This window comes from Chiloscyllium punctatum, chromosome 17, assembly GCF_047496795.1.
Source record: "Chiloscyllium punctatum isolate Juve2018m chromosome 17, sChiPun1.3, whole genome shotgun sequence".
Lineage (NCBI taxonomy): Eukaryota > Metazoa > Chordata > Chondrichthyes > Orectolobiformes > Hemiscylliidae > Chiloscyllium > Chiloscyllium punctatum.
The window spans coordinates 51,418,400-51,442,986 of record NC_092755.1 but is presented as its reverse complement, the minus strand read 5'-3'; the positions used below and the strand labels follow the sequence as shown (position 1 = coordinate 51,442,986).

The 24,587-nt window shown below is 42.6% G+C and overlaps 1 protein-coding gene across 4 annotated transcripts in view; it reads right to left on the bottom strand.

Annotated features, from left to right (window-relative positions):
* Nucleotides 1–23,045, bottom strand: part of ypel1 (yippee-like 1) — a 45,584-nt gene extending 22,539 nt beyond the window's left edge. Inside the window, exons 1-2 of one of the 4 annotated variants that reach the window (XM_072587118.1) lie at nucleotides 22,939–23,045; nucleotides 321–606 (exon numbers count right to left, since the gene is read on the bottom strand). In XM_072587118.1, the coding sequence (XP_072443219.1) occupies nucleotides 321–437 (117 nt within the window). In that variant the 5' untranslated portion in view covers nucleotides 438–606; nucleotides 22,939–23,045. Of the gene's footprint in view, nucleotides 1–320; nucleotides 607–19,246; nucleotides 19,967–21,187; nucleotides 22,658–22,938 lie in introns of those variants that run through there. The other 3 variants (XM_072587114.1, XM_072587117.1, XM_072587116.1) reach the window with 3 other exon arrangements.
* Between the last annotated feature and the right edge of the window lie 1,542 nt (nucleotides 23,046–24,587).

Here is a 24,587-nt window from a genome sequence, read left to right as displayed (position 1 = left end):
AAGTTAGATCGAATGTACTGGATCATGAAGGACTCTTGACAATTTCAGTTCTAACCCCAAAGTTTTAACACATTCTCTAAATCATCTCTCAGGCTCACAATCTAGAACACCAATTAGTTCTCCCAGTTGAATACCAGCCCAAAATGGATCTGTGCACCACTGGCTCCAGCCAAGGCTAACACACTGCACACTAAACTTTTTCCATTTACCAACCAGGATACCTGGACAACCAAGACTGGATGGCATCTCCAAAGTTACCAGTGTGCAATAAATCATTTCAAATTAGAACTCCAATAGTTCCTCTACCACAAAGGCCTTACCTTGGAAATCAGTTCGTCATGATTGGCCAGGTGAGCTCGACAATGGATGCAGCTGTACGTCCGATGACAGTTTGGCAGGTAAGCCTGGAAGGTTTTTGATTTAGTCATCTTTACCATTTCCAACGGGTGTTCTTCACTGCTGAGCTCAGGGCTGGCAGTCGAAGAGTTACAGGCCTGATGCACTCTCTGACAGAAGAAACACTGGAAAACGCAAGCAAAAGCCGTCGTTGTGATGGAGTGCGTGTGGCCTTCTCCACACAGACACCACAAGGGAAACTGTCAGAACCTGCAATGAGGAACATTGAGTCACATTAGTATAGAAAAGGGAAACAACGGGGGCAAACGTGCTAACGTGGATCTAGGCTGCCAACTGCAGAGTGCGCATGTATTTAATCTTTATGTTAAGCAAATTATTATGGGTTGTTTTGAATAGCTGAGTGGAATTCAAACATTGCTACATTTCAAATAGTTGTCAAATATCAAAAACATGCTATTTGAAGTAAATAGGTTCGGGCCTTGTGCAAATGTATTTAAAAGGCAAATGTTATAGACATGCATCCACAAGGAGAGAGTGATCTTTTGCACCCTTGTTTAAACATCAACTAAATTTCTGTGCCACTAATCACAGCTTGGGGTGTGAATGTCTTCAGCTGCTTTTATAGCGTTCATGTAATTCAGCTTCTAAGAACTGAGCAACGAGTCAGCTCCAACTCCACTTATTGTGTTTGTGGAACCTTGCTAAGCTCAAATTGGCTGTAGTATTCACCTACATAAGTCAATGTATTTCAAGAAAGCAATTCATTGGCTGTGAAGTACCGTCAGATACTCCAAGAGTGTAATAAATCACCATATAACTGCAAGTTCTTTTGTCCCATTCTTTCTCCATTTCAACACTGAGCTGTTCATCTCCTTTCAGGATCTACTACTGTTGCTACAGGAACTTACAGCAGAATAAATGGTCATGCCTGTGCTCGCTTTGCAAGAGAAATCCATTACCAATTTTAACTGTTCCAATTCTTGCCTCAGCCTTGCATTTTCCACTATTTCGAAATATATGTATTTATTTTTTCTCTCAAGTCCCTGCTTCAGGCTGCCCCTGTTGTAAAATAAGTAGTGTAGTCTTACAAACAGGGATACAGAATTGCCAGAAGAAAGTGAAGACTGCAGATGCTGGAGATCAGAGTTGAAGAGCGTGGTGCTAGAAAAGCACAGCTGGTGAGGCAGCATCCAAGGAGCAGGACAGTCAATGTTTCGATCATAAGCCCTTCAGAAGGGAAAAGGTTTGTGGGCCAAGGGGGCTGACAGAAAAATGGGGGGAGGGTGGGGGAAGAGAAGGTACCTGGAATGTAATAGGCAGATGAAGGTGGGGGGTGAAAGTGATAGATCAGAGAGGAGGGTGGAGCAGATAGGTGGGAAGGAAAATGGACAGGTAGAACCATTTCAAGAGGGCGGTGCCAAGTTGGGAGGCTGGGACTGGAATACGGCAATGGAGGCAGCCCAGAACCTGCATGTCCTTGGCAGAGGTCTTGGGCCTCCTCCATCCCTCCCCTCCCCCTCTGTCAAAGACATGCAGGCCCTGGGCCTCCCATCGCCAAACCCCAACCAACTGATGCCTGGAGGAAGAACACCTCATCTTCCATCTTGGGGCGCTTCAACCTCACTGAATCAATGCGGATTTCACCGGCTTCCCTATTTCCCTTCCCCACCATCCCCATCTTATCCCAGTTCCAACCTCCAAACTCAGTGCCGCCCTCTTGGGTCCTATCTGTCCATCTTCCTTCCCACCTATTTGCCCCAGCCTCCTCTCCGACCTATTACCTTCTCCCCCACCTTCATCTACCTATTGCATTCTCAGCTACCTTCACCGCCCCCACCCACGAAATTTATCTCCGCCCCCTTGACCCACTAGCCTCAATCCTGATGAAGGGTTTATGCCCAAAACATGGACTCTCCTGCTCCTTGGATGCTGCCTGAACTGCTGTGCTTTTCCAGCACATCATTCTTCGATACAGAATTGCCAGACAGTTTAACTTAGAGGCCAACTTTACCCCTACTCCTCTCTCCCCACATCACCACATCCTCCCACTCTCCCCATCTACCATATTCCAAAAGATGCCACTGGAAAGAAAATTCTTCCAACACAGCTCATGGAATTAGAATCTTAAAATTGTTAAGATCTGATCACTGACTTCTCATCCAATGGAAATGGTCTTTTCCCATGTAATTATCAATCTGATTTCAGAAATTAGAAATCTCAAATCTCTTCGCCATCTCAGCTTAATGTTCGATTGCTATCTCAAACCTCTCATAACTAGAGGCTCCTGCTGTTTGCATGTTCTAGTAAATCCATACTATCCATTCGATGGCTTTATTACCCTTTCCAAAGTAGACAATGTCAAAATTGTACTGTACAAAGTCTAGTGAATTATATTTCAAAACTGAATTAACTGGATGCTTATAAACCAAAAAACAAAAGTAGAAGTTCCTGGAAAAGTTCAGTAGGTCTGGCAACATCTGTGGAGAGAAATCAAAGGGTCTGGAATGCTCACTTCAATTTCTCTTCACAAATGCTGCCAGACATGAACTTTTCCAGCAACTTGTACTTTTGTAGTGAATTCTATAAAGCACTAACCTTTACACTTCAAATTTGATGTTATAAATTTTCAATCAAAAATGTTGGTTGTGGCTTAATTTCTTGCAAGTACAGGTAGGTAAAGTGTTAGTACATCTGGGTATGCTAATGCATACACACATGGTAGCAGTAGGCTCCCATCTGCCTTCCAAAGTGCAGTTGCTAGCACATCTGTATTAGAGAAAATATTCTACATCCATTCTACTATAATCCTCCATGAAGTCTTTCAGTTTCCTCTCACTGCCACTTCCCTTTGACATTAAGATTGCCTAGATTATCTGCAAGTATTCAAGTGGGCCAAGCACTGTTCACCTAGGTTACATCTCTTAAGCATTCTTCAAATCAGAGCATCACTACCAATTTGCTGTCCACCCAATTATCCTCTTTTACTACATATTAACCTTTTCTCAATAAACTTCTTCCTCAAAAGTTTACATACATTATATTTATTTGTTTTAGATAAAATCAAAAATGTGACTTGCCTTCAACACACATTTAACTGACAGCCCTCATTTATTCTTATTAAGTTACATCCAATTAAGTTACATTGGCTTTACATCCAATGACTGACAATGGCTATTGGACCAATTAAATTTATTCCCCTCTTCTACACGGTGGCACAGTGGTTAGCACTGCTGCCTCACAGCGCCGGAGACCCGGGTTCAATTCCCGCCTCAGGCGACTGACTGTGTGGAGTTTGCACGTTCTCCCAGTGTCTGCGTGGGTTTCCTCCGGGTGCTCCGGTTTCCTCCCACAGTCCAAAGATGTGCAGGTCAGGTGAATTGGCCATGCTAAATTGCCCGTAGTGTTAGGTAAGGGGTAGATGTAGGGGTATGGGTGGGTTGCGCTTCGGCGGGGCGGTGTGGACTTGTTGGGCCGAAGGGCCTGTTTCCACACTAAGTAATCTAATCTAATTAGCCACTCAATCTCCAGCACATTTTTCAATCCTTCTCAGCAATGTAAACTTTGTGGGCACAGCCTCCATCTAACTGCCAACTTCCATCAACAGCTGTGGGGACTCGCCTCATAGCTCAATGACTGCAAACTACATCAGATATTTTTCTAGAATGATTTCTCATCTTTCAGAGAAACCAAGAACTACAGCAAATTTATATTTCCACTTCTATTGTTTAAGCATAGCAGGGATGGTAATATAAATTGAAGAAATGCTATGTGTACACCAGAGCTATGAAGATCTGGTGCTCCAGAACTAGCATTGCGCCAGTTAGGTAGAAAATTACCTTTATCCTTATCAATAAGGACAGACAAACCCAACCTAGCCAACTTCTATTCTATCAATCTGTGCCCCTTCATTCTCACTAATTCCCTCCTAGGTTGGGTAATTATCTGGTAACATTACTGTATATGGTATTTGGTCTCACAGCAGAATGAGAGAGATGGCACAATGTCGTCATTATGCAATCATGAAGGAAGTGAATGTGGAAGGTAGTAAATAGGGTGCCAATTTCATGGGCTGCTTTGTTCTGGACATTGAAGTATTATTGGAGCTGCACTGATCTGGAGTCTTTGATCATATTCCAGACTTTTGGCATTAGATGATGGACAGGCTTTGGGAATCCAGGAAAGAACTACCTTCTGCAGAATTCTCTGCCTCTGACCTCTGTTGGAGATAATGGCTTGGTGGTATTGTCAACAGATAGTTAATCCAGAGACCTAGGTAATGTTCTGGGGACCTGGGTTCAAGTGCAGATGGTGGAATTTGAATTCAATAATAAAAATCTGGAATTAAGAGCCTGATAATGACCAGGAAACCATTGTCTATTGTCAGGAAAAACCAATCTGGTTCACTAATTTCCTTTAAGATGATAGGAAACTGCCATCCTTGCCTAATCTGGCATACATGTGACTCTAGACCCATAGCAATGTGGCTTACTCAACTGCCCTCTGGGAATGCCCTTGCTCTATGAATGAATTTTTAAAAAACTGTTCTTGTAACCACAGTATTTGAATGGTTAGTCCAGTTGAGTTTCTGGTCAATGGTGCATACCAGGGAGTTAACAGTGGGTGATTCAGCAATAGCAATTCCATTGAATGACAAAGGGGTGATGAGGAAATTCCTGCTTGTTCATGATAATTGCCTAGCTCTGGATGTGGCAGATATTACTTGTCACTTATCAGCTCAAGTTCAAATATTGTCCACATTTGTTTTGTTGGACATTCACACTACTTCAGTATCCAAGTTGTCATAAATCTAATCTAAAAAAAATTAAAAGTTGGTGCCAAACATTGTGCAGTCAACAGTGAACATCCTCACTTCAGATCTTCCGACAAGGAAAGGTCATTGACAAAGCAGCCGATCATGGCTGGGTCTAGGACTCCCGTAGTGTAGTCCTGGGACAAAGCTGACTGACTTTGTGTTGGGGTACCACAATAATCAGCAGGCACTTTAACCCCTTAATCCTGTCACATGCAGTTCTACTAAGGCTCCTTGATGCTTCATCGTCACATGCTGTCTTGATGCTAAGGGTTGTCATTCTCTAATCACATCTGGAGTTCAACTCTTTTGATCATGTTTACATCAAGGCTGTGAAGAAGTCAGAAATTAGGTGTGGTTCTGGCAAAACCCAAATCAAAGTATTGCTCAGAAAATATACATATTCACAGGATGTGGGCATTTGTTGGTTAGTCAGCACATTATTGCTCACTGACCTTTCCTAGAGAGCAAGCTAACTATGCTCCTAGCCAAACTAGTCCAGCACAGTTTCGAGATTGGCATTTATTTGGCAGTGTAAAAATTGTCTTAGTATTTGTCGTACACAAAAAGTAGGAGAAATCCAACCTGGCCAATCAGTAACCCTTTTAAAGTAGCCTATCACAGACACTCCTTCAACTGAACTCCAATTCTGCAACCTCTACCATCTGGAGATGATAACAGATACATGGGATTGCCACCACTGCAATTTCCATTCAAGACACACATTACCCCATCTTGGGATGTTAGCTCAGTCGGCTCGGAGCTGGCTTGCAATGCAAAGGAAATGAGGTCACAGTGAAAACCCTGCCTTCTTGACCCCTCCCGTCACATATAGTGATCACCCCTCCCAGATTAAACGCAACCAGCCATCTCTAATTCAAAGAAGTGTAGAACCAAGAGATTAAAACTGGAAACAAACAAGCCACTAAAGGAGAGCTGACTGCTAAAGAAACTCACTTTAATATTCTGAATGCTCACTAAATTTTGCATTTAAAAAACACTCTAAATGCACTCCCCAATCAGAAAGGAAGAGCGATTTGGAATAAAATCGCAAGTGGAAATAATTGGAAATACTTATTTTGGACCCAGGCCTTGCAGCATCACTAAGCAGTTGGATCAACTCCACTGGGCCATTATGGAATAGAATCTGTTTCAAAAAAAAGCTTCATGCTGCAGTTTTGAAGAGGAAAAAGAACTGATCAGGTGGATCTTTTTTGAATATCAACTAAATTCAACTAATTTGTTGCAATTTCTGCACAACTCCACCTGGTGGCAACCAGGCTAGGCAGGACCCATTAAAGCATTTAGAGTCAGTCATACAGCATAGAAGCAGGCTCTTCAGTCCATCTAGTCCATGCAGACCATGTTCCCAAACTAAACAAGTCCCACCTGCCTGCACTTCATTCATACCCCAACAAACCTTTTCTATTCATGAACCTATCTGAATGTCTTTTAAGTATCATAACTATCTGCATCCACCACTTTCACTTGCAGTTTATTCCACACAAAAATCACTGTGTTGGGAAATAAAGTTGCCCTTTAAGAGCCTTTTAAAGCTTTCTCTTCTCACTTCAAAAATATGGCCCCTAGTTTTGAACTCCCTCTACCCTAGGGAAAAGACACCTTATCTATGTCCCTCATGATTATAAAAACATCAATAAGATCACCTCACAACCTCTTACGCTCCAGTGTAGCCGTCCCAGGCTAATTTTTGTTTCAAACGCTCCACTCCCAGAAACATCTTAGTAATTTAAAAAAACAAAACCTCGTAATGGTGGAAAATCATCCTCCTTTTAACAGGAAAAAGGAGATTGAAATATCAGAACCTGTAACATACTTTTGAAGGCAACACCTTATTTCTGACCAAATGCAATTTAGACATTTATTTTCAAAAAAGCAGAAGCACAACCTTCCTAACTTTCAGCTGACAATCAAGGTTCAATCAAAGACGCTGTGTCTCCATAACTGTTCTTTAACCTCAAACAGTATTTACTGATTGTAAAAGCGGTTTAAAAGATAACAGGAACCCTCTCTACCTACCTGAAGCAGGATTTTAAATTAACTGGCATTAACTAGAGGCATTCTAAAAATTGTTCCATATAAATTTGCATTGTTTGGCATATTATGTAGAAGCAGTGGATGCTCAGGAATCCAGACAACAGACTTTACGATGCCTCTGAACCATTCATAATTGAGTATCTTCCATTCATCACCAATAATAAGAAAATCAGAAAAGATATTGATAGCTTGTAAGAAATTTACAGAACACAATGGCAGCCATCTTGGTTCAGCTTTCAATCATTGTTGCCTGGACTCCAAGTTTTGGGATTCTCTGCATATCCCTCCCTTGCATTTTAATATGCTGCATACCGTACTACATTCAGGATGTGCTGCACTGAACAACATGACTGCCGTTGGGAGTTCCTTGTGCAGAAATTTGCTGCCATGTTCCCTACACTAATTACACAAGTGATTACATTTCAAAAGCACTTTTTAGACTGTAAAATACCTGGGACATTGAAGTCATAAAATATACATTTTTCAAACTCCTCTTTAGCCAAACATTTCAGCAATCTGTCCTAAATGTTAATCAGGCTAAAATTGAGACTGATTCAATGTAATTCAAAAATTCTCAGGAGAAAAGGTAGTCCGTAAAATGCCATTGTTGTTATGCAGAGGATATTATGAGAGCAAGAGTGGTTGGGTTTACAAGAATAGAACAGGCTTTGTGTGGTTGCTTTTTAAATGGAATAGAGGGTTTAGTGTTACATGTTAGAGAACAATGATTTCACGGTGTACATCTGCATAAAGCAGATATCAAAAAAAAAATTGGAGAACAGATGGAAGCTTAAATCGTAGGTTACAAGCAGGTACAGATGAAATGGTAAATACAGAATAGTTAAAATTTGCTACGAAGCTATGGAGATACCTCAGAGTTGTTGTGCAGATCAAGACAAACAAACAAGTGTACAGGCTTAAAAACAATAGGGTGGAGTATTAATAGTCATGCCAGGATTTCCCCACGTGTCCACTGAGCTATAATAAAAGGTGTAACTTATCTGTTTGTTTGTAAACAGTTTCCCAAAGTGGATGATGGACACAAAGATAAACATATACTGAAAACAAATCAATGCAAATTAGAGAGATGATTGCATGGTTAAGACTGGTGTGGGAGGGGAACTAGAATTCCATTGGGGAGCATTGGAAGCCATACTGGGGATCTGTACAATGGGATGGTCTCCACTGAAACTGGAATAGAGTGAGTATTCTTGTTGACTGCATACCAAGAAAAAACAGAACTTTAAACTGAATAGTAGAGGTAAGGGATCAAATTTGAAAAGACGTGGTAACTCAAGAGTGAAGACCAAAAAATATTAATACAGGAAGTGATAAGTAGTGACAGGAAAGGATAGAGAGCATGAATCAGAATCAACTAACACGCAAGACTAGAATTTACAAAAAGTGACAAGAACTAAAGTCTCTGCAACTGAATACGCATAGCATTCAAATCAAAATGGGTAATCAGATCTTAATTTTGATTTTCACTTAATTTGTGGTAGTCATTACAGATGCATGGCAACAGGATGACATGGATTGGGGACCTGAACTTTGAAGGGTATGTGATTTGTAAAAATGACATAACTAGGAAAGAGATGGAAGGGTGACTCCACTGCTAATGATGGCATTAGCACAAAAGATGGATATGGAAATAGTTTAGTCAAAAATGAGAAATGATAACAGGGGACCAAAACGTTCTGGGAAGCCAGGTTTGAGTCCTGCAATAGCAGATGGTGGGATTTGAATTCAATAAATATCTGGAATCAAGAGTCAAATGATGACCACAAATTCATTACTGATTGTCAGGAAAAACCCATCTGGTTCACTAATGTCCTTTAGGGAAGGAAGCTGCCATCCTTACCTGGTCTGGCCTACATGCGACTCAAGATCCACAGCAGTGTGGTTGACTTAGCTTTACGGATAGCAATAAATGCTGGCCTAGCCAATGAATGAATAAAAAAGCCGTCACTTGTGAGAGTGGTGTACAGGTCCCTAATAATATCAACACAGCAGGGTGAAACATGAAAAGGAAGAATTGAGAGCTCATCAGAAAGACAGTGATAACCATGATTGATCTACATATGGACTGTAAAAATCAAAAAAAAATGAAAGGTGTTCATAAAATACTTTAGGGCAAGTTCCTTAGAATAAGATGTGCTAGAGCTGACCGTGAGAGCAGGATATAGGTATTTTCATACTAGTCTGTTCAAAGATGTTATTATGCCCTTCCAAAGCAGGTAGGACTTGAACCCAGGCCACTTAACCCAGAGATAAGGACATAAATGCACAAGAACCAAAGAAAGCAAGTTACAAAGGACTCTCCTTCTCAACTTCTCCCCTTGCCTGAGGCATGGCAACTCGGGTTAAACCACCTCCACCACTCATCTCTCTGATTAGAGAGCGGCCTTATGGTTCAGTGAGACTATGACACTTCATCTAAGCTACATAAAATGACTTGGATGAAGGGACAGAACATATGGCTGCCAAAATGCGATGACACAAAGATATGCCAGAAAGTAAGTTGTGAAGACAATGAGGAGGCTACCAAAAACAAAGTGCATGTGGGGGTTCCATTTCTGAGAAACCCCACGAATGAAGCAGCTCATGAGTAAAGAGCATATTAAAAATCGCACATACAAGTTTGCCTGCAAATGCTGAATTTTGTCGCTGCTTACTTTTTGGCACAGATAGGCCAATTCGCAAATCATGAACTGGCAAATTAGAGGACTTTCTGCAGATAGGTTAAGGGAGTGGGCGAGGATATGTAAAATAAATATGGGAAAAATGTCCATTTTGGCTGGAAGAACAAAGGAGCAAATAATCAAAATGCTAAGAGATTGCAGAGCTAAGATGCAGAAGAATCTGGGTGTCCTCGTCTATGAATCACAAAAAGAATGGTGTACATATGTAGTAAGCAATTTTAAAAGTTATTAGTATTAATGTTGAGGGGAATAGAATACAAATGCATCAGTTATACAGCCTGACGACATCTGTATACTGTATTAGTCACCTTATTGAAAGGAAGAACACACAAACGCACTTGAGACAGTTTAGAGAAGGTTAATTAGACTAATACGTAGAATGGGTATGATGTCTTTGGATGAAAGGTTGGACAGATTAGGTTTGTACCCATCAGTTGAGAAAAGCAAATGGTAACTTCATTGAAACATAAGGTCCTCAGGGATCTTGGCAGGACAGATGTGGCATGGATGGCAAAATACAAAACTAGGGGTAACTGTTTAAAAATTAAGAGCTGTAATTTAAAAATAGATGAAGTGAATTATTCTGAAGGTTGAGTATCTTTGGAAACCCCTTCAAAAGAAAAACAAAAAGAAAAAGTGGTGGATGCAGACTCCTTGAATATTTTTAAAAGGCAAAATAGATTCTTGTTCAACGTTCAAACATAGGCAAGAATGTGATTTTTTTTTAAAAACTCATTCACAGGGTGAGGCTGTCACTGGCTAGGCCTGCATTTATTGTTCATCCCAAAAGGGCAGTTGAGAGTCAACCACAATACCACAGCAATGTCCATAAAAGGACATTAATGAACCAGATTGTTTCTCTTCCCCAACAATTAGCAATGGAATCAGGGTCAGCATTAGAGTCTTAATCCCAGATTTTTATTGAAATTCAAACACCATCTGGCATGGGAGGATTTGAACCCAGGACCCCTCTGGATTAACAGTCCAGCATAATACCACTAGGCCATCACCGCCCCCCCCACCCCCACCCCCCACCTAGTTTAGATTGGATTACCTTGAGAGGCTGAATGGCCTACACCTGACTAATATGTTGGCAAGGACACCAGTCACCCTCAACCAGTCAATAATAAAAAAAGGAAAAGCAAACAAAGCCAAAAGGAGAGGTTATTGGGAAAGGTACCCAACAATGCTAATAAAAAGGAGGATATGACTGGACTGTGGACAGAAACTTAATAAAAGTAGATGCAGTTTCAAAGCACAGTCAATTTTGGCTAGGGAGAAATATATTAAAGACAAATCAGGGAATACACTGATTAAAGGTGACAGACCAAAAAAAAGACAGCCTTCATCCCTTACTGAGCACCCACACCCAAGGAGAACAACCATAATCCCAAACTAAAGCGTCACCAGAGCCAGAGGACAACTGAACCTTTACCAAAAAGGGAGCGAATAAACATGTTCACTTTCTCTCCCATCCGATACATCACGAAAAGGAAGGTGAGACTCCACAAGAAGGTTCATCATGGAAAAGAAATGTGACCATGAAATGCCACATTCTTGGAGGGTACAGAACCCTCTATGATGTAAATAACGCTGACAGTTTAAAACAACTCTTCTCCACAATACGATAGTATACCTATACAAATCATCTCCATGAGGAGTTGATCAATTGCACTGCACAGTACAAGCTCAGACCAAACATAATGCAACACTACATAAACCATGGATATTCAGAGACTGCACAAAAGCCACATTATGACATGACACATTGCATGCAAGATGTGAATTGTGATGCAGTCAGAGGAACAATTGTATAACAGTGGGGTAAAATAAATCCTACAGAATTTGTTAACTAGCTCCTTTTTCAAAAACAAAAGAGTCAACATTACCTTAAATGAAACCCATTACTACATGGTTTAACTCAGCTGGTTGGACAGTTTGCTTGTGAAGCAGAGTGACGGCAATAGTTTGGATTCAAATTCTTGCACTGGCTGAGGTTACCATGATGGCTTGTCCTTCCCAACCTTTGCCCTCACCTAAGGTGTGCTGACCACAAATCATCTCTCTCTAATGAGACAGCAGCCCCATGGCCTTGTCAGACTATATGGGCTGTACTTTTTCAACTGGTGATAAAGAAACAACACTAATGCATTAAAATGGGAGGTATGAGAGCAGGAAGAAAAAAAGTATACTGATAGGGTTAGATCAACCATAAATGCAAATCAGTTGGGATGGATAGCTGAGCACAATGTTCCAAACTTTATGCAAATTTACCAGAAGTGGTAATTGTGACAGGAGAAAGTGAGGACTGCAGGTACTGGAGATCAGAGTAAAAAAGGTGTGCTTTTCCAGCACCACAACCAGTCAGGCAGAAGCCAAGGAACAGGAGAGTCGACACTTCAAGCATAAGCTCTTCATCAGGAATGAAGAGCTTATGCTCAAGACGACAACTCGCCTGTTCCTTGGATGCTGCCCGGTTGGCTGTACTTTTCCAGTACCACACCTTTTGACTATGGTAATTGCGACAGTTCAGAAACTAACTACTTTATCAACGTACTTTGAGGAAAGGGACCTTTATCTTCCCAGTTTGGCCTGCAAACCCACAGCAAGTGCTTAAGCACACAAGCATGACAGGCAGACAAAGATCAGCTGATACAATCCAGCCCATTCAACATAGCAACAGGAGCAGACTACAGAACAACCTTGATTATCTGAACAAGAGAGGTGGGGAGTATTTTTTTTAGATCAGATTGGATTCCCTACAGTGAGGAAACAGGCCCTTCAGCCCAACCAGTCCACACCGACCCTCCGAAAAAGTAACCCACCCAGACACATTTCCCCTCTGACTAATGCACCTGACACTATGGGCAATTTAGCATGACCAATTTACCTGACTTGCATATCTTTGGACTGTGGGAGGAAACCAGAACAAACCCACACAGACATGGGGAGAACATGCAAACTCCACACAGACAGTCGCCAGAGGCTGGAATCAAACCTGGGACCCTGACGCTGTGAGGCAGCAGTGTTAACCACTGAGCCACCGTGCCACCCTGTTTGGAGAATTCATATTTTTTTTAAAATGGGACCTCTATTTTGTTTGGATAATTTGACATTCGGGTAACAGGTTATTCGGTATTTAGTATCCCAATGGTGTTCTACCATTTAGACCCAACTGATTGCAATTTAATTCCTCAAATCACTATACACTTCTAATTTTAAAAAATGAGATTAGCAACAGATGTAGCATCAATTGCAATTTTCAGAGCATTCCAAATGTCTACAATCTTGGGCAAATTACCAAAGCATCATGACTAGATACGTTCCTACTAGTCTCCCCTGAAAAGAAACTGTATGGGGTGAGGGGCACATTAGGACTGGGGGCTATTTTGTAAAGAGCTTGCATTTATTTAGCACTTAAATTGTAAACACGTTCCAAAGCATTAAAAAAATGACTCTGAACAATGCAGACAGGTGAGTAAAAGTTGTATCAAGGAGGAAATTTAAGAGGAAGATGAACTGCAATTTGTGCGTTTGGGAGGAAATTAGAGAATTCTAGTTCAGAGCTGAACCATTTAGCACAAATCAAAAACTGCTCATATCAAGGATATATTATTTAATGTTTTTATTAATTTGGCACCACCAATGGCAAATAGCCCACTATGAAAAGCAAATGTCTCATGGAAATTAGCTCAAAGCTATAATAGTAACTGCACTATTCATGAAGGGTCAAATCTCATGGCTGTTTTGAATAACTTTTCTGCCAGCAACAATGCTGTATAAAATCATGAGGGGCATGGATAAGATGCCCTGGGGTGGGGGAGTCCAGAACTAAAGGGCATAGGTTTAGGGTGAGGGGAAAGATATAAAAGAGACCGAAGAGGAAATCTTTTTCACGCAGAGGTGGTACATGTATGGAATGAGCTGCCAGAGGAAGTGGTGGAGGCTAACACAATTACAACATTTAAAAAGGCATCTGGATGGGTATACAAAGAGGAGGGGTTTGGAGGTATATGGGCTGGGTGCTAAAACATGGAACTAGATTGGGTAGGGATATCTGGTTAGCATGGACGAGTTGGACCAAAGGGGTCTGTTCCCACACTGTACATCTCTATGATGACGACTGGAATGGTTTTCTGCTCCAGGAGATGGTGTACATAGTAAATCATAAGCATTTTCCTTACTTCTACATTCCTCTCCATTACAGGCAACACACAGCTTAGACTTACATGTACCCATGTGTGTGCATGCTTGCACACATTCAAAAAAAAAGTGAAAAAAAAGAGGCATGAAACAGACACAACCAACAAAGGCTCCTAATCATTACTTGGCAACCTTTATTCAATGGCTTTTGACTAGAAACAGACAATGGCAACAACAGCAGCGTTTAAATGAGGACAGCAAGGGAGATTACTAGTTTATTTTTAAAATGTCAACAAGAGGGGAAACATTGTGCCTGAAAACAAGATCAAGAATCAGCATAGGTTTTAGTCAGTCTAGGGAACAGGGAGTTTCTGTAACTTAAGTGAATATCAGTACCTCACTCCAAGTGCAGCCACATTGCTTGGCACCATGACAAATGATTAGAGACTACATTTGACTTGAGTAATAACAGATTTGACTGTGCCTATCAAGATATTTGCCACTAGACCATAGTAATACTGTTATTCCTTTGTTCCCCTCATTTTAAGTCTTAGAATTTTACCTAGGACACTGGAAATCATTTGTGTGAAATGTCAAAATGTGGTATATAGAACCACACTACAGTACATGTGCAGAAAGCAGCAGAACAGAGAGCACAAGACTTAATTGTCCAGGAAAAATAAGTGGTCCACAGATAACAGGCGAGCTGTCTTCACTGATGTGAAGACAGAGAATATTTCATCTTGAGTACTAGTTCAGACGTTGGTGTAAAAACTTTAGAATTTGGATTATAAAGTACAAAACCCACAATCAGTTAGCACACACACAGACTCCATTTCCAACCAACTGTACAGCCCACATCCTGCACATAGAATACACCACTGACCTAGAGCCCATTCTTCCAACCACCATGACACTGTTTTAACTACAAAGGGCTACATTAAAATTTGGTAGCACATTTTCATCTTAACAATGCAACTGAAACATGACCTTAAACTGGTTTCAAAAACTTTTTTTAAAAAAAATTAAATCACAGCAACTCAGTGGTCCTGGACATTTTTTTTTCATTGAAAAGGGCAAACATGATTCTTAGGAAAACAAAAAGCCACAAAAGAAAACCCTGATCACAGAACATTAAACACTAAATTCACAAAACAATCAAGTAAAATTAATATTAAATCACAGAACAGTGTCTATCTGTAAACTTCATTAACTACTGAAATTGTTAACACCACAAGCTCCAACATCTAAAACATATTAATATCCCAAGGGTTTGGGCTTGGAGTAAATGGTAGCACTGTATAAATATACATTGATACATAAACATATTCTTTCAGATGAATATAAGCCCACAGGAACACTGCTATCTCCCAACATCCTGACCACTAAAAAAATGGCACCTTCAAAAGCAGAATACACACTGTGCGTAGTCAGTATATAACAGAAGTCTATATATAATTTCAGTTGCATCACACTGTAAACTTTTGCTACAAATTCAGTGCCATACAATCTTAGACTCCACAACCACCTGATGAAGGAACAGCACTCTGAAAGCTAGTGCTTCCAAATAAACCTGTTGGACTATAACCTGGTGTTGTGATTTTTAACTCTGTCCACCCCAGTCCAACACCAGCACCTCCAATAAACATTGTATGTGGGTAGGTATGTTCAGGAGACATTTATACAGCCAGCATCAACTTTATGGCTCCAGCTATTTGGTTTGTTTCAAAACCTAGTTTAAAGTGACAAAAAGACAGTCTCTAAGGCCCATACAAATAGGCACAAGCGCATGACAAACTATCCTGTAATAACCCAGGAGATTGATGTGACAAAAGCTAATAGAATAACAAGGGAAAGAACTTCTCTAAATTAGGCCCATTTTACACAGAACTGAATGCTTGTTGACATTTCCAGGTCATTCAGTATATAGTCCCAAGTAAAGGTACTTTGCTCCTTGGTCTGAATAAAAAGGCAGGTATGAAAATGGCCTTCAACTGGTCAGCTGGATTGGACAGATGTTGGAGGTTTGTAATTAAATTCCTTTGACCTAAAAATATCAAGTGCAAAAAAAAGTCCTTGTAGCTGCCAGATTTTAGTGAGTACAGCTTATCAAGTGGGTAGAAGGCATCCCATTTTAAGAATGCCATAAATTCCAAAGATTACAATATTAACTAAATCAGTGTAGCAATAAGTCGCAGCAAAATCAGTACTAAATTAAAGCACACCCCAGTTATTGAGACCTGCTGGAGTTTCTCCCCCCTTCCTGGTTTTATCTCAGTTTTCTAGCATCTGCAGAACTTTATTTTATTGCAGTATTTTAGTTTGCCACATTTTAATTGGCATTACAACCTTTGAAGAACATGAGTTCCAATACCCTTTCATGAGAAAAAGCTGCTTACTGATTTCACTCAGACAATTTGGTATTAATTTTAAGAATGTTCCCCTTGTTTTCCATTTACTTTACTAGATCAAGTCACAATATTCTTAAACAAGTCTTCTTAAGCTTAGGTCCAGAGTAGATTCTCTAAAAAGGTGGTGTCTGATCACACCAAAAGTAACCAGAAAATGTAGAATGCTGTCCTTATGCAATCTGCCTATGATTCCAAGGAGGCCTTAAACTCATTCTTAGCCATTCAACAACTCTATCCTGATTCCTGATGGAAGGACTTGTGCCCAAAACGTCGATTCTCTTGCACCTCAGATGCTGCCTGACCTGCTGTGCTTTTCCAGCACCACACTCTCTACTTTGATCTCCAGCCCTCAATTCTTCCTAGTTGATTTCGACCACTCTATTCAGGCAGACAAACAGATTTTGGTCACGCACTCACAAAATCAAGTTCCCAATGAGAAAACTAAGCTTTCAACCTCACTGTCTTCTACCAATCATGTCAAAAGTTTATCACCACTTTCACATGTGTTTACTTTTCTCAATTTAATTTGGAATTCTATCAAATATGCCAAGTTCAGAGCTAACATCTGCCAAACAACGAAAGCACTATGCCAGTGACCTCAAATTCTAATGGATTCATCAGACATGATTAACCCTTCACTAGTCCATACTTAAACTTTTTCAAATACTTGGTCTCTCTAATGAACCTCCAACTTTGGAATTAAAAGTAGACTTTGCAAATGTCATCCTGTGTGAATACCCCTTGTTCATTTAAACTAGTTTGCAACTTTTGACAGGGCTGGCTATGCCATCCTCTGAAACAGTGATCCAGTTGGGTTGGACTGCACTTGCCTGGTTCTATTCTCTCTCTTCCCGCTTCTGCAGCTGATCTCTGGTAAGTGATCATCCAAAGTATCGTCCCTGTTTGATTTCTCATCCAAATTCTCACCCAAACAGGTTTGGCATGAATACTAACACTTGTACTTTACAGTATATTTCGTCACAAACCTTCCAGTCCTCAGACTGTTACACTGCATGTCCAATATCCAGTCCTTGAACTGTCAACTCAATATCGGAGGTCCAAACCCATTGTCTTTCAGCCACAACACATGCCCCTATCCATCAAATCCACCTCTGTCAAAAGTTTGGATCAGACTTTTTGAAATAACCACAAGATGAGATTTCAACCTTCAAAAGTTGCTCATGATCATATCCCAAACTCCATAAAATAATGTAACTTCACCCAGTCTTGACTCACCTGTTTGCAAAACTTTGAAATGCCTTTGTCTCCTCCAGAATTGACAAATTGAGTGCACACTTTGTTAGCCTCCAAATTTCTACCAAATTTCTACCTTCTGTAAAGGCAGCCATTCAAATGCTCAGTGGCCCATTCTCAGCTTGTACAATGTTCTGTTTACCTAGTAATAGAGTCTTCTACTTAGATTGAAACGTATAGGATTATGAAAGGATTGGACACTCTGGCAGGAGGAAACATATTTCCGCTGATGGGGGAGTGCCGAACCAGAGGACACAACTTAAAAATACGGGGTAGACCATTTAGGACAGAGATGAGGAGAAACTACTTCACCCAGAGAGTGGTGGCTGTGTGGAATGCTCTGCCCCAGAGGGCAGTGGAGGCCCAGTCTCTGGATTCATTTAAGAAAGAATTGGATAGAGCTCTTAAAGATAGTGGAGTCAAGGGGTATGGAGATAAGGCCGGAACAGGATACTGATTGGGAATGATCAGCCATGATCATATTGAATGGCAGTGCAGGCTCGAAGGGCTGAATGGCCTACTCCTGCATCTATTGTCTAAGAAAAAAATCAAGGTGTTGCTTAAATGGGAGATAAATTTCACAAACTTCTTTAACCTCCTGTCTCCACATTACCATCTCACTTCTCATGAGCCCTAGAGTCCTTAGATACAAGCTCGTCCTGTTCCATCTTCCTGACTATCCCAGATTTCAAAAACACGAATGTCAGCTCTGCTTTCAGCTGCCACGTCCCTACAACTCTCCCTACCCCAGATTCCTCCTTTGAGGTTTTGCCACATGACAAAAATCCATGTTAAAAATAAAGTTTACCTTTAATGTTGAACTGGTAGGTTTGTATAACCAGATTTTACTCTCCCTCTCAAAGAAATTAATATTGCTACTATCCAACTAAAATGCAGAAATTCTGAACCTAGAACAACTTTTGGAAATGATTTGTGTAACTAATGTTCTTAATTTTTACATGCCACTGTGTAAATCATCAGGTCCTAAAAAGGTAAATTAATCTTAAGTCACATGGAACAAGATATATATTTAGGTGTAAAAAAAACAAAATCTACCAGAGGTTCTAAACAAAAGAAAGATGTTTCTTTAAAAAACTGTCTGATCTTTGTAATCCTCTAGTTAGAAATAATTGGGTTATGCAAACATTAAAAAAACATGATATGATGTTTGGGCACAGACAAATTGGCTCACCCACAAATTATTTTCCTAACTATTTTTTCCAACTCGATGTTAGCTGAGTTACATAAAATGTTCTGGGTCATTTGTTGTTTGGAAGTGATGTAAGCATTTACAATGCCAAACAAGCCTTACTCGGGGTTTTGATTAAGAAACAATTTACCAACAAGTGATAATCAATATAGTCGCAAATCGTTTTTCAAATGATAAAAATTGTAAAATGTTGTTAAATATTGTCCCAGTCACAATCTTGTTAAATTATGCAGCAATCATTTCAAATTCCTGGCAGAATCGGGATCTCACAAAAAGATGAAAACCAAAATATTTAACTCACAAAATACAAATACAATACTAATTTTCCATTTGTACCCAGTGTTATACGTCAGCAACATCCATCCAACCTAGTTTCCTCCAGCTCCAAATGACATGTGTAAAGAAATTCAATTTTCTATGGGGTCCACAGAATCAAACAAGTCAAACGTAGGCAGCAGACTTAGGAGACTGGGGAAAGTCTTCCCGGAGTCGTCCCTGGCCTCCTAATCCAAAAGGCACCGTGAAATGCAAACAAAGGGATCTTCGATCAACTTGAAATGCCACCGACACTGTCCGCAGTGGGATAAATGATCACTTGAGTGAATTTAATTGCAGCAACAACGTCCACTGTGCAAATCGAGACCCAGATGGCATCGATGACGACTGCTGCCGCAAGCAAGGCTCGGGTCCCTTGGTACATTCCCAATTAAACAGTAGCCTCCTCGCGTTGAAGAAATAAACGTTGCCTCCTCCCACCGCAAATAGAAGGTAAATAGTTTGCATAAAAATGCAAATTTACATTGCTGTACACAAACAACATTCGGACAGAAGTGTCCCACTGGCTGGTACTGACTCTCACGCAGCGTCCCCCAAATTTGGACTGTCCAACCAGGAAGCCAATGACGTCAGGTTGGAGCGTGATGGACAGCTCGGGAGCCCAGGGATTCGGACTCTGGGAAGCCGCGGGTAAGCAGCAGGGGAGCGCTCTGCAGCACTGCGACTGCACCTCCCGACCGAGCGAGCGAGCCGCCGCCTCTCGCACGCTGCAGACCTCCCGATTGGCCGCGAGCCTGAGGACTGAGCGCCCGCATCAGCTGCTGCCGGAGCAGCGCTCCCCGGGGGAGGCGGGACACCAGACAACAGCCAATCAGCTCCCAGACACGTCTAAACCCCTACGTCAATCAAAGCACTGCAGCCAATCAACACATTGTAACGAGGGTTGACACCGCGCCCAGCAGCAGTGCGAGGGCAGGACATCACTTCCGTGTAAACAACGGAGGGGGCGAGTTGCACAGCTCAATGCAAGAGTCTAGCCTGCACAACCACGTTTCATAATATTTAGACTTCCTGCAGACAAACCAACTTCATCCATATACCCATAAGCCCGAGTGTTTATATATATACACACACCACAGACCCTAAACTATATTGTACCCTCTGCAATCACAGATTATTCCTGTGCGATATCAGATGAGATTATATTCACCCCATGTACACCAGGGTGTACCCTGCCACATATTTCTTGCATAAATGTTCTGCGCATGTATAAAATCCACCTCGTAAAACCGACGACTCGACATCTTTCTTTGATTAGGATGCGTTGACCTAACCTAACGCGTCCATTGCGCGCACACTCCAGATACATGGCCCAACTCGTCACTATATTCCCCACAAAGACTCTTGTGCCAATTGCATAACATATGCGGAACCACTTTTTTTTTTGCCCGTGACACCAAGTCTGCCAAAGCAGCTTTCACCCGATGGGCTGCATCGCGAAAACATCTGCCCGAATAGTAACAAAATATAAAACTGCCCGCCGTCACCACTTCGCTGTTAACTCGAAATGCGCCGGAGGAGTGCACTCAAAACAAAAAAAGTGGCCCCGGACGCACTGCCGAGACCTACAGGCCCTGTTTTGAGGCAGAAAACAAAGCGGTTTGATATGTTCCAAAAGTTTAAAATCAATCTGCGTGTTTACAAACGCCGACGCTTTTGTCTTGTGGTGGGAATGTGTACGTGCAGCAGCCAAGCGATACAAAGTATCCCGCACCGCGGTAGCAAAACACTGGTAACAAACCATGTTACAATGTACCGAGGGGGGAAATGCAAAGGACAAGGGGAGATCAAAGAACACCCACAACTCATTTTCCTTTTTACAGTGTTTCAAAAAGATAAATACCAGATATCTTAAAAGTATTTTAAGTGGCGCGGGCTACCCGGAGCTCGTTCTTCTGAAACCTACCGTTTTCTCGGTTCCTGCCGGCGGCTGTGACCGGCCGCTCTCTCCCGATGGCCGTGTCGCTCTGCTGCCTGTCTCTTTTCTCTCTCACCCCCCCCCCCCCGGGTTCAGCTCGGCTGTGCCCGGCTTTGCCGGCTGTCCTGGCTGCGAGTTAAGGTCCCCGGAGCCAGCTTCTCTCCCGTGGTGTTACCGCTGGCGCTCTCGGTGCTTGCCCGTTCCTCCAGTTTATTGTCCGGACCCCGGATCCACGGTGTCCGGTCCCGGTCTTAGTCTCACTCCCTGCCGGTAATGTCCTGGGTCAGACTGGTCCGGTTTTCCTGGAACTGGGCAGTCCCGGTTCAGTCCGATATTTGTACCGATTTAGGTGCTGTCCGGGGTCAATTTGGTCCAGATTCAGTCCAGTATTACCCTAGTCTTTTATCGGGCCCCTCTCCCGGTGTAATTCTGGTGCAATCCCGATCCAGGTCCCTTTCTCGATATAATCCTGATGCGGCCCAGATCCCTCTCCCAACGGGGTCCCTGTCCCAGTCCCTCTCCCAGTGCGGGTTCTAATCCCGGTGTAATCCGGTTCGGTCCCAGTCCCGTCCCCAATCCCAGTATAACCCGGTTCGGTGTCAGTCCCAGTCCCGTTCCCAATCCCAATGTAACCCGGTTCGGTCCCAATCCCGGTGTTACCCGGTTCGGTCCCAGTCCTGTTCCCAATCCCAATGTAACCCGGTACGGTCCCAGTCCCGTTCCCAATCCCAGTGTAACCCGGTTCAGTCCCAGTCTCGTTCCTAATCCCGGTGTAACCCGGTTCGGTGTCAGTCCCGTTCCCACTCCCAATCCCAATCCCAATGTAACCCGGTTCAGTCCCAGTCTCGTTCCCAATCCCGGTGTAACCCAGTACGGTCCCAGTCCCGTTCCCGTTCCCAATCCCGGTGTAACCCGGTTCGGTGTCAATCCCAGTCCCGTTCCCGTTCCCACTCCCAATCCCAATGTAACCCGGTTCAGTCCCAGTCTCGTTCCCAATCCCGGTGTAACCCGGTTCGGTCCCAGTCCCGTCCCCAATCCCGGTGTAACCCGGTTCGGTGTCAATCCCAGTCCCGTTCCCGTTCCCACTCCCAATCCCAATGTAACCCGGTTCAGTCCCAGTCTCGTTCCTAATCCCGGTGTAACCCGGTTCGGTCCCAGTCCCGTCCCCAATCCCAGTATAACCCGGTTCGGTCCCGTTCCCAATCCCGGTGTAACCCGGTTCGGTCCCGGTCCCGTTCCCAATCCCGGTGTAACCCGGTTCGGTCCCGGTCCCGTTCCCAATCCCGGTGTAACCCGGTTCGGTCCCAGTCTCGTTCCCAATCCCGGTGTAACCCGGTACGGTCCCAGTCCGGGTGTAATGTCGATATCTGTTACAGTTCGGTCTCCGGTGGCCGGTTTTCCGCCCGCGCGCAGCCAATAAGCGGCGCCGAATGTTTGTGTTTGAAGCGGGAGCGCGACCACGTGGGGAGGGGGCGCGCGCCACCCCGGGCACGCGCGGCCGTTAGCGGCTTTGATTCATAAAGATGGGCCGGGGTCGCGCGGGCCATCTGCGCACGCGCCACACGTTTGGATACAAACAATAATAAGGCCGCGCGCACCCACGTGGCACAGAGATCACGTGACATGTACAGGTCACGTGCGTCAGGCGTGTGCCCTCTGACTGGAAATATCCCCGAAGCCTCCCATATTCACTTGTCTCCATGCATCGAGTATTCCCTTAAGGAATGAAATAAACTTACATTTACATAGCACCTTTTAACACGGTTGTCAAGTAGTTTCACCATCAATGAAGTCCTTTTGAAGTGCAGTCATTGTTATAATGCAGGAAACACAGCAATGCAATAACACACCTGAAGCTGCCACCAGCAACAAGGTGATAAATAGCTAGATAATCCGTTTAAGGTTTTAGTTGAGGGTATGACGAAGAGCTCTAGTTTGCAGTAGTACCACGGGATCGATTACACTCATCCGAGAAGATTGACAGGGCCTCATTTTATGTCTTATTCATAAGATAGCAGCACTTCCACGCAACTGCGCTGGAGTGGCAGCCAAGATTATATACTCAAATCCCTGCAGTGAGACTTCAACGAGTTTGCTATCACTGAGCCACAGCTGGCACATTTTTATTTATTACGAAGCAACCCAAGTGAACTTTAGCGCAGCACGTCATCACATTTGGTAAGTGATAAGAGACACAGCAAATTAAATGGACTGTATTGGCTAAGTGAGGAAAGGATGAAGGGCTTTTGCCCGAAACGTTGATTTCGCTGCTCGTTGGATGCTGCCTGAACTGCTGTGCTCTTCCAGCACCACTAATCCAGTATTTGATTTTCAGCATCTGCAGTCATTGTTTTTACCTAAGTGAGGAAAGGGTCAAACCTGCATTTCAAAAGTCTCGAGATTGCCAGGAGCAAATTATGAAATGAAAATGAGAAGGGGGTAATCAATGTGTGAATATTCTTCTCACCACTGAATCAGAGAGATATACTGGACTGAAACTGACCCTCAGTCCTACTCGTACATGCTGACAAGTTATCCTAAATTAATCTGGTATCATTTGCCTGCATTTTGCCCATAACCTTCTAAACACTTCCTATTCATGTACCCATACAGATGCCTTTTACATATTGTAATTGCACCAGCCTTCACCACCACCTCTACCAGTTCATTCCATACGTGCACCACCCTCTGCATGGAAAAAAAATGCCCGGTAGGTCCCTTTTGTATATTTTTTTTCCCTTTCATCTTAAACCTAGATTGTCTGTTTTGGACTCCCTATCCTGGGAAAAAGACCTTGGCTATTCACCCTATCCATGCTTCTTATGATTTTATAAACTTTGAAAAGGTCAGCCCTCAATCTCCAACACTCCAGGGAGAATAGTCCCAGTCTATTCGGCCTCTCACTATAGCTCAAACCCTTCAACCTCCTTGGAAATCTTTTCAGCACTCTCTCAAGTTTAAAAAGTTTTCCTCTAGCAGTGAGACCAGAATTGAATGCAATATTCTAAAAGTGACTCACCAATGTCTTGTACAGCTGCAACATGACATTCCAACTTTTATACTCAATGCACTGACCAATAAAGGCAAGTGTACCAAACACCTCTTTCACTACCCTGTCTACCTGTGACTCCACCTTGAAGAAACTATGAATCTGCACTCCAAGGTCTCTTCGTTTGACAACTCTCCATTAAGTGTATAAGCCCTGCCCTGATTTGCCTGACCAAACCTCACATTTACTTAAATTAAACTCCATCTGCCATTCCTCTGCCCATCTGATCAAGGTCCAGTTGTACCCAACCTTCAATACACCATTGATTTTGGTGTCATCTGCAAACTCCTCCTGGTTCAAGGTCAAAGGTTTTGAAAAAGAGGTACAGGGAAGAGCATG